This window comes from Doryrhamphus excisus, chromosome 4, assembly GCF_030265055.1.
Source record: "Doryrhamphus excisus isolate RoL2022-K1 chromosome 4, RoL_Dexc_1.0, whole genome shotgun sequence".
NCBI classification, from domain to species: Eukaryota; Metazoa; Chordata; class Actinopteri; order Syngnathiformes; family Syngnathidae; genus Doryrhamphus; species Doryrhamphus excisus.
Genome location: NC_080469.1, coordinates 21,341,338 through 21,350,821, shown reverse-complemented (window position 1 = coordinate 21,350,821; position 9,484 = coordinate 21,341,338). Strand labels below are relative to the sequence as shown.

General features: G+C 42.7%; 1 protein-coding gene across 4 annotated transcripts in view; it reads right to left on the bottom strand.

Moving 5' to 3' along the window:
* Nucleotides 1-427: 427 nt before the first annotated feature.
* stpg2 (sperm-tail PG-rich repeat containing 2) overlaps nt 428-9,484 on the bottom strand; it is a 63,689-nt gene continuing 54,632 nt past the window's right edge. For 2 of the 4 annotated variants that reach the window (XM_058071109.1, XM_058071112.1), the window contains exon 13: nt 2,033-3,705. In XM_058071109.1, the coding sequence (XP_057927092.1) occupies nt 3,580-3,705 (126 nt within the window). In that variant the 3' untranslated portion in view covers nt 2,033-3,579. The other 2 variants (XM_058071110.1, XM_058071111.1) reach the window with 2 other exon arrangements.

The following is a 9,484-nucleotide window of genomic DNA, read 5'->3' as shown; positions in this document are numbered from 1 at the left end:
TTTTATTTGATATTTAAACATTATCCGACTAAAATGACCCCTCGACTTCTGAACAATCGCAACAAAGTTGGTGTGGTTGGAGGATTTCCCGAGTTCCCGAACTGAGCGTTGAGCGTTTGTGGAGGAGAAAGGCCTCACAGCTCGGAGACCCGAGTTCAATCCCACCCTCGGCCATCTCTGTGTGGAGTTTGCATGTTCTCCCCGTTTTCTCCGGGTACTCCGGTTTCCTCCCACATTCCAAAAACAGGCGACTCCAAATTATCCATAGGTATGAATGTGAGTGTGAATGGTTGTTTGTCTATATGTGCCCTGTGATTGGCTGGCGACCAGTCCAGGGTGTACCCCGCCTCTCGACCCAAGACAGCTGGGATAGACTCCAGCACCCCCCCCCCACCACCACCAAAAATCGAGATTTAAGCATTGAAAGTAAAAATAATAATATGACTTACGTATATACTCTTTATGGGCGTGTCCCAAACTGTCCAATGGAGAGGGTTTAAGGTGGTCCTTGAAGTCTAACTCACCAGAACAGCATAGCATATACATAGATGCTGAGCTATATACATTACATATACTATATATATATATTTATGTGTGTGTGTGTGTGTATCAATTAAAAAGCCAATTTCATCAGCAAGCGTAAACCACATCGGGCCTTGTTATGAGTTATGAGTCTCCTATGTGACTTTCACACCTGTTTGTTCCTCTGCCGGTCAGCACTAATCTACATAATAAATGGATTCCTGATTTATGCCTAATCAGCAAATATGGCTTCGGACATAATTGTCTCCAGAGCTGCTTGATTGTCATTAAATAAAAGTTGATCCCACAAGGAGCTGTGAGAAAGCAATATAATCTGCACCTTGCAGCTTTCAGGTGAGCATCACCGTGTTTAGCATTAGCATACTTCTTCATCCATCTCCTAAGGAAGCTGCGCTTATCTTCATCCAGATTGTTTCCTGCAATTATTAAGAAAAAGTAGGAATATTAATGAACATTGTATGAATGAACTTTCCATTACGAGGAATGAAAGTTACAGAAATTCAGCTTTTCAGGTGAAACCTTTACAGGTGACCTTCATTTGACCTTCACTAAACATCTGAATGCACGACTTGCAGCTCTCTAACCAGAAGAGCAATCGCCGAATCCATTTGCAGTCACTTTAGTATTACGCTGTTCACATTTAGACATCATGAGCACAAGAAGACACCTAACAACCGGATCACCGAGGCTGCAAACAGGATGTTCCCACAGGGGACTGGAGGCTGAATGTCACCGAGTGTCATCAGCAGAGATACGTACAGAGAGACTGGAAAGATCTCGGAAAAGTCCTACTCTGTGCCTTTCCGTGAAATACGTTTAACCTGTGAATTTAGCTGTTGTTGGAGGAGCGCATGTTGTGCAAAAAGTACTGAAAGATCATCGACCAATCAGACGTGTGCCTGGAAAATACAAAGGGTCAAACTGAGTAAAGGTCCGACTGCATTTTAGCACTTTTTTGTGAGTATTGTTTTATATACTCCTGATCAAAATCAAAAGACCGGTTGAAAAATGGCAAGAATTTACATTTTGCAGTGTTGGAACACAAGGAGGTTCTGGATAGAGCAGAGATGGGCAAACTGCGGCCCGCTAAGCATTTGAATCCGGCCCACCAGTTGCTTCCAAAGTATTTAAACCTTTAACATACAAGCTGGCAACATGACTTCACATACTTTTTAATAGTCAGTTTTTTATTGTAATTATATTTTGTTATTTAATGGGGTCTGATGTTTAAAGTGCTCCTGAAAAAAAGGGTAATGGTAATGGTTTTATTTTATTTGAACATGCATCAGATTACAATTGAGTGCATCCCATAATCAGTTCCCAGTTCCACATGTCCAAAAGGAGTAGGAAGAAGCAAAGCTTATTAAATCCTACCCCTCCATCTGGTACTTTTACAATCAGTAACTGTTACATTTGTTCACTTCCTGCTTTCCTAATATAGTTTAAGTAGTTTTTTTAAATTCTAAACTTTAAACTTTAAACTTTAAACTTTAAATTTAAAATTTTATTTTTTATTTTTTATTTTTTATTTTTTATTTTTTATTTTTGTCACGTCCTGAAGTACGAGGTGATATGACCATCCAATGACATAATGGGTACCATAGTAAGTGTCAATATAGTGATATATATAGCACATCATGACTGGTTCAAGACTCTTCATCCTTGTATTTAGCAAACATCAACTGCTTGTATTGTTTCTTGAATTGGCTCATCGTTGTGCATTGTTTGAGGGTCTTACTCAATCCATTCCATAGTTTGATTCCACATACTGAAATGCTATGGCTTTTTAACGTAGTCCTAGCATATAAGTGTTTCAAATGTACTTCTTCCCTGAGATCATATTTCTCCTCTCTTGTAGAGAAGTATTGGATGACATTTTTAGCTAATTGGTTATTTTTAGCCTTATGCATGATTTTAGCTGTTTGAAGATTAACTATATGAGCAAGTTGAAGTATTTGTAATTTTAGAAATAAGGAGTTAGTATGTTCTCTGTAGGCGGCATTATGAATTATAATGGGGACAGAATGTATGACACTTTTACAGATAAATTATTCCTGGTGGACTGTTAGAATTACAAACGTAAAACAGTTGGCATGTATCAAATATATAGCCGGGCCCTGGACAATTTTGTTAACTAAATGCGGCCCACGAGTCAACAAGTTTGCCCACCCCTGGGGTCGAGCTTTAAAATGCAAAAAAAAGAAATGGGAGTCAGACTAGGAAACAAATATTAAAGTGAAATAGGCTTGTTCATCAGAAAAAAATATGGATTGAATGTCATTTTCTGTCCTGTATCCACCCCGTCATGATCTCTTGATGGCAAAGGCAAAGCTTTCTCTCTTTGAGTGGTGGCGATTGTTCAGCTGCATAAGCGAGACCTCTTACCGAGCGTCATGGAGTATCCGACACCGGACCAACCAACCGGGGCCCAAATGAAGGTCGGTACTGGTCCCGAGTGCAGTCCAATAACCATGGAGAACAAAAACAACATCTCCAAAGAGCTATTCTTCTACAACACCACAAAATGCTAATGTGGGAGTGCTTCAGGTTGCGCGGGGGCGTCAAACGGCAGCCATCACAAAGAACATTCACAAAGTACTTCTTCCAGAGGAATAAGCTCACTCTTTTGGACCATCCAGCTCGTTCCCTTTATCCAAATCCTATTGAGACCTTTTGGGGATGGATGGTAAGGGAATCTGACGAAAGAGACATCAGTTCCAAAGAGTGGATGCTCTTCGTGAAGCCATCTTGCCAAAGCAATTTTAAGTGATTAACAGGAATGGCAGCTGAATTACCCGAGTCCTGTTTTGAACATTGTATTTCTACTTAAGGGGGGGTTCCAGGGTTATTTGAGGGCTGGTCTTAAACTTTGGAACAGCCTATTTCACTTTAACACTTGCTTTGTCTCACTCCCATTACCAATTACCATTGCTGGTTTGAAGCGAAACTTAGAACCTCCTTAAGATCTGACAATGCCAAACGTATTCCTGCTATTTGTCCACTGGTGTAGTGTACATTCAAAGCCCCCCCCCCTTACTAAGACGTATTGGTAGCGACAATGGGATGGTGGTCCAGTTGGGAGCGGCGGAAGTAACAGAGAGGATCGTTGAGTGTCACGTTGTAGGTTCCCTTCAGCACCGTGTTCATGATGCCTGGACTCAACTGCACACAAACACAAATTTACATCAAAGGATGAAATATGTGCGTCTCTTTTGCTTTTTCTTCAGCTTTTTTGCAACAACATTTTCCCTCAAATAAGGAGCAATCTAATGAGAAGAAGAACATCGACAGACTCGCATTCACAGTTCATGCAGTTATACAAACAAATGTTTTTTTCTATATGTAAATGTATGCAGGGCTGCATGGTGGATGAGTGGTTAGTGCGCTGACCTCTCAGCTAGGAGACCAGGGTTCAATTCCACCCTCGGCCATTTCTGTGTGGAGTTTGCATGTTCTCCCCGTGCAAAACATGCTAGGTTAATTGACCACTCCAAATTGTCCATAGGTATGAATGTGAGTGTGAATGGTTGTTTGACTATATGTGCCCTGTGATTGGCAGTCTCCCGAAGACAGCTGGGATAGGCTCCAGCAATAAATGAATGTACACTTACCACTATTATCCTAGGTGTTGGCATGCTAATGTTATCATTGCTAGCATGTTAACATTGTCATAGTAGCCTTTTTAGACATTTTCATAAGTCGACATTTAAAGACGTAGCACTATCATGCTTGTTGTTAGCATGCTAATTTTGGCACTTCAGCGTTGCTAGCATGCTAACAGTAGCATAGTAGCATTTTTATACATTTTTATAGCTAGTCAACAGATATAAACACTGTGAGCACTGTGATGCTATGTGTTTGCATGCTAACGTTAGCATTGCTAGCATTCTAAAATTAGCGATCTCAACATGTAGATAAAATACATCGGCGAACCCACGTGCGTATCAGCCGGTACCAATTCAAGTAAAGAACGCAAATATCGGCCCAATATATCGGTTGATCCTTAGTTATGACTATCATACCTTAAGCCAGATCAGGTTTTACCATTGCAAATATTAAACTCGGTTTTCTCCGAGTACTCCGGTTTCCTCCCACATTCCAAAAACATGCTAGGTTAATTGGCGACTCCAAATTGTCCATAGGTATGAATGTGAGTGTGAATGGTTGTTTGTCTATATGTGCCCTGTGATTGGCTGGCCACCAGTCCGGGGTGTACCCCGCCTCTCGCCTGAAGTCAGCTGGGATAGGCTCCAGCATAACCGCGACCCTCGTGAGGATAAGCGGTAGAAAATGAATAAATGTATGTGTCCCTTCCACCCAGGAAGTGCTTGAGAAAGCACTTCCTGTGAGATAGCAAAGCTGTCAAGTCATTCCCTCCCTTTCTCTCCCACCTGCTCTGACCTTCCGGTGCTCGTGCACATCATCAGTATGCCCGAAACGGCGTTGCTAGGATTTAGGCACATGGGCCGGACCGCTCAGATCTTAGTCTTGATCCTGATGGGAACAGGGTTGCGGGTTCAACTCCGGGTCACCCTCAGGGGTGCGCGGCGGGTTGGGGGTGTGTAGGAGGGCGTTGATGTTTAAGAAGTGACGACGCCACGGGCATGGTAATGATGAGGGAGATTATGGGATGCTTGGCTGGGTCAGAGAGCGGAGAGGCAAAGGTGGATCTATGCGGGGAATGGTGTTAGTGGGTCGCTACGCAGACGTGTGTACACTAGTGAACACGAGACTTTCCCACAACACACACACATACGTAGTACAAGCCTAAAAATACAGATGATAACTCTATAAACTGTGTGCATCATTGACAGACATGATGGTCACGTGCAGAAGCAGAAATGTTGTAGGACCTCTTGAGAATCAAGCTGTCTCCGGCAAGGAGAGCGGCTTACGCTACATGCTTTATCTGGCTCTGACTGCTCATAATCTCTTCATGCGTGAGCTTCAGAGCTGACAATCATCCACTTTCTCAACAAAAGAATTCGCTGGAGCATTTCTCCAAAAAGGCAAACTATTTCACTGCAGTTTGGTTCCCTGTAGAGACGCCATACTACTCAGTGTAGTCACCGGTGCTAATACATTTACAACACATCAATGCAGTCAAACTGTGTTTTGTGTATTTGAATAATGGTCAAAACGATCCCCGTTGATGCGACGATGAACACTTGCATGCATTTTGCGTATACTGTACACAACCGCTCAAAAGTTTGGGATCACTTGGACATTTTTTTGGTCAGTCTGAAATATAGCGACTTCAGCATCCTTCACCGTTGATACTGACACTGGTGTTTGACGGGTACTATTTAGTGCAGCTGCCAGGTGACGACCCGTCTTAAACTACACATGTTTTTCTGTCCTTGTTAGACCCAGTTTGTGCTGCTCTCTGAAAGGAGTAGTTAACAGCATGGTAAGAGATTTTAGTTTTAGTTTAGATTTTTAGATGGCTTTTCTAATCATCGATTAGCCTTATAAAATGATGAACTTGGATTAGCAGCCATACCAGGAGATTGATGCAGAGGACTGACAGTTGTCGATAGTAGGCCTCTATGCAAAAATGTAGATCCTTCTTTGAAAATCATCTGATTCATTTTAATTGTTTGTGAAATGGATAAGGGCTACATGGAGGACGAGTGGTTAGCACGCAGATCTCACAAATAGGAGACCCAAGTTCGATTCCACCCTCGGCCGTCTCTGTGTGGAATTTGCATGTGCTCCCCGTGCATGCGTGGGTTTTCTCCGGGTACTCCGGTTTCCTCCCACAATCCCACATTCCAAAAACATGCTAGGCGACTCCAAATTGTCCATAGGTACGAATGTGAGTGTGAATGGTTGTGATTGGCTGGCCACCAATCCAGGGTGTACCCTGCCTCTCGCCTGAAGACAGCTGGGATAGGCTCCAGCACGCCCGCAACCCTCGTGAGGATAAGCGGTAGAAAATGAATGAATGAAATGGATAAATATGTTTGTGAAATGCATGAAAATGTGTTTTTCTTTGGAAAACAAAGACATTTTCAAGTTATCATGCCTCTTCCCATTCCGTGTGGAAGTGGTACATTCATTCATTCATTCATTCATTTTCTACCGTTTATCCTCACGAGGGTCGCGGGGGTGCTGGAGCCTATCCCAGCTGTCTTGGGGCGAGAGGCGGGGTATGGCTGCAGGGAATGACTTGACAGCTTTGATATCTCACAGGAAGTACTTTCTCAAGCACTTCCTGGGTGGGAGGAACACATACATTTATTCTTTCATTCATTCATTTTCTACCGCTTATCCTCACGAGGGTCGCACGTATGCTGGAGCCTATCCCAGCTGACTTCAGGTGAGAGGCGGGGTACACCCTGGACTGGTGGCCAGCCAATCACAGGGCACATATAGACAAACAACCATTCACACTCACATTCATACCTATGGACAATTTGGAGTCGCTAATTAACCTAGCATGTTTTTGGAACGTGGGAGGAAACCGGAGTACCCGGAGAAAACCCACGCATGCACGGGGCGAGAATATAACATAATATGGATATTTTTACATTAAGCTGCATTATAAAGATATTTTCCTGTATGATTCCAATGATTTTGCAGTGGTGTGTGGGTAGAAAAGGTTACCAAGTGTCAGGGGATGCCAAAGAAGATCAAATGCTGTATATGCAATACGGTATCAGAGAAACGTTTTTTGTAAGCTTCTAATATAATTAGTTTGTCATATAATGCTACAACTATTTATTTAGCAGGCTGGAAATTATACCTTATAAAGGCTGACAAATTGTCTGGTTCTGTTAGCATTATGAGTCCAAAAGCCACATCACTGATGGAAAATTATAGCATAAATATTAACATTTGTCTATTAAACTGTATTAAAAATGTATTTTCTGTTGGATTTCAAGACGTTCTTCAGTAAAAATGTCCAAATAAGCAGATTTCCTGATGAAATACAAGGAAGAAACCAAAGGTGAGTTCACTGTAAACTTCTCTTTTCGGCTTTGTGCTTAATGTTTGTACGTAATGTTGCACTTTCTACAGCTTCTATTATGTCTTTAAATGTAATGAAAATGTGAAAATAGTGAATTATGAATTATTCTCCTCTTTTTTTTTGGTGATGCTCTTAATGAGCAAACCTTATTAACATAAAAAAAAAAAACTCAAAAGGAGTTACCTAAAGCCGTGAACCTCACCACAAGTGGCTGGATGACACTACATTCGCCGTCGACATCATTAACAGTGGAACACGAGATACGTAACCTTGCTGATCCCGGCCGAGAAGCTCGGGTAGCAGCCATCATTAAAAGTATAAAAACTCCCATCTGGAGAGGTAAACAGACCAGCCATGTCAGAGCTATGTTGGAGCTGATAATAAACACCAAACCCATCTAGGAAGAGATTTAGAACCTTGGAAAGATCACATCATTTAATTCCTCTGTGCTTGACAACAGGTCCCCACTCAGATCCCCGTGTCTTTTTATATTGAAGCGCAGCACACACACACACACACACACACACACAAGGGGTGTTAAATTAAGCTCAACCAATAAGAATGATGTCGTATGCGAGAGAAAGGTAATCAAGCCTACTCCAGAAGTAGGCACCCCTTCCCCGCTTCTAAATGAGCTCCATCAGAGGGCTAATGCAGCTCAAGAAGCCAGTGATAGCACATTACAGCCACTTTCATAGATGAGCGCGCATGCACACGCATTGACGCTAATGCCCAAATAGGTGCAATTCCCCCTGCGCCGCCATCTGCTTGCCATCGGAACACATTTCCAGCGGCTCACCTTTTTTTTTTTTTTTTTTTTTTTTTTAAACAAGGGTGTTCAGCTGCTCCTCTTCTTCCACCTCCCTCCCACCTTCACGTCCCTCACGCCGCCTCGTCTTTGACACCCTCTCATCCCTTTCACTCCGTATGGCCTGTGGTGTCGTACAGAGCCGCAGTCACCGGGCTAATTACCGAGACTGGAGCTGCGGCGTACATTCCTTATAGAGTCATGACGTTGGGTTTAAACTTCAGTATGGGCACCCAGACACGTTTCAGACAAAGATGTGCTTCATGAATGCAGCACTTGGACAAGTATTAATACGGTTAGTTCTTTTATCGCTCTTAATTGGTTCCAGATCAGACCAGACAGATATAATATATTTTTTTGCAGTTAACTAGAAATTAATTAACACCCCTTTAGTCACCTACGTATTCTTTGTTTACACCACAACACGCAACTCTTCTGTGCAGGAGACTGAATCACTGCAGGGACACAATAGACGGTTGCTGCTCTAAAGCATAACATGCAACCGAGCTCATTAGTTAGAGTCCAATTTCCATCCATCCATTTTCCTAATTAGGACTGGTGGCCAGCCAATCACAGAGCACATATAGACAAACAACCATTCACACTCACATTCATACCTATGGACAATTTGGAGTCGCCAATTAACCTAGCATGTTTTTGGAATGTGGGAGGAAACCGGAGTACCCGGAGAAAACATGCAAACTCCACACAGAGACGCCCATGTCTTCCCGATCTCCTGATTTTGTGACTAACATGCTAACCACTCGTCCACCGTGCGGCAGCCTCCAATTTTCATTAATTAATTTTCTATTGCTTTTCCACGGGGGTGATGGAGCCTATCCCAGCTGTCTTCAGGCGAGAGGCGGGGTATACCCTGGACTGGTGGCCAGCCAATCACAGGGCACATATAGACAAACAACCATTCACACTCACATTCATACCTATGGACAATTTGGAGTCGTTAATTAACCTAGCATGTTTTTGGAATGTGGGAGGAAACCGGAGTACCCGGGAAAACATGCAAACTTCACACAGAGATGCCCAGGTGGAGATTCCAACGTAAGTCTTTCCGATCTCCTGATTTTGTGACTAACATGCTAACCACTCGTCCACCGTGCGGCAGCCTCCAATTGTCATTAATTAATTTTCTACTGCTTTTC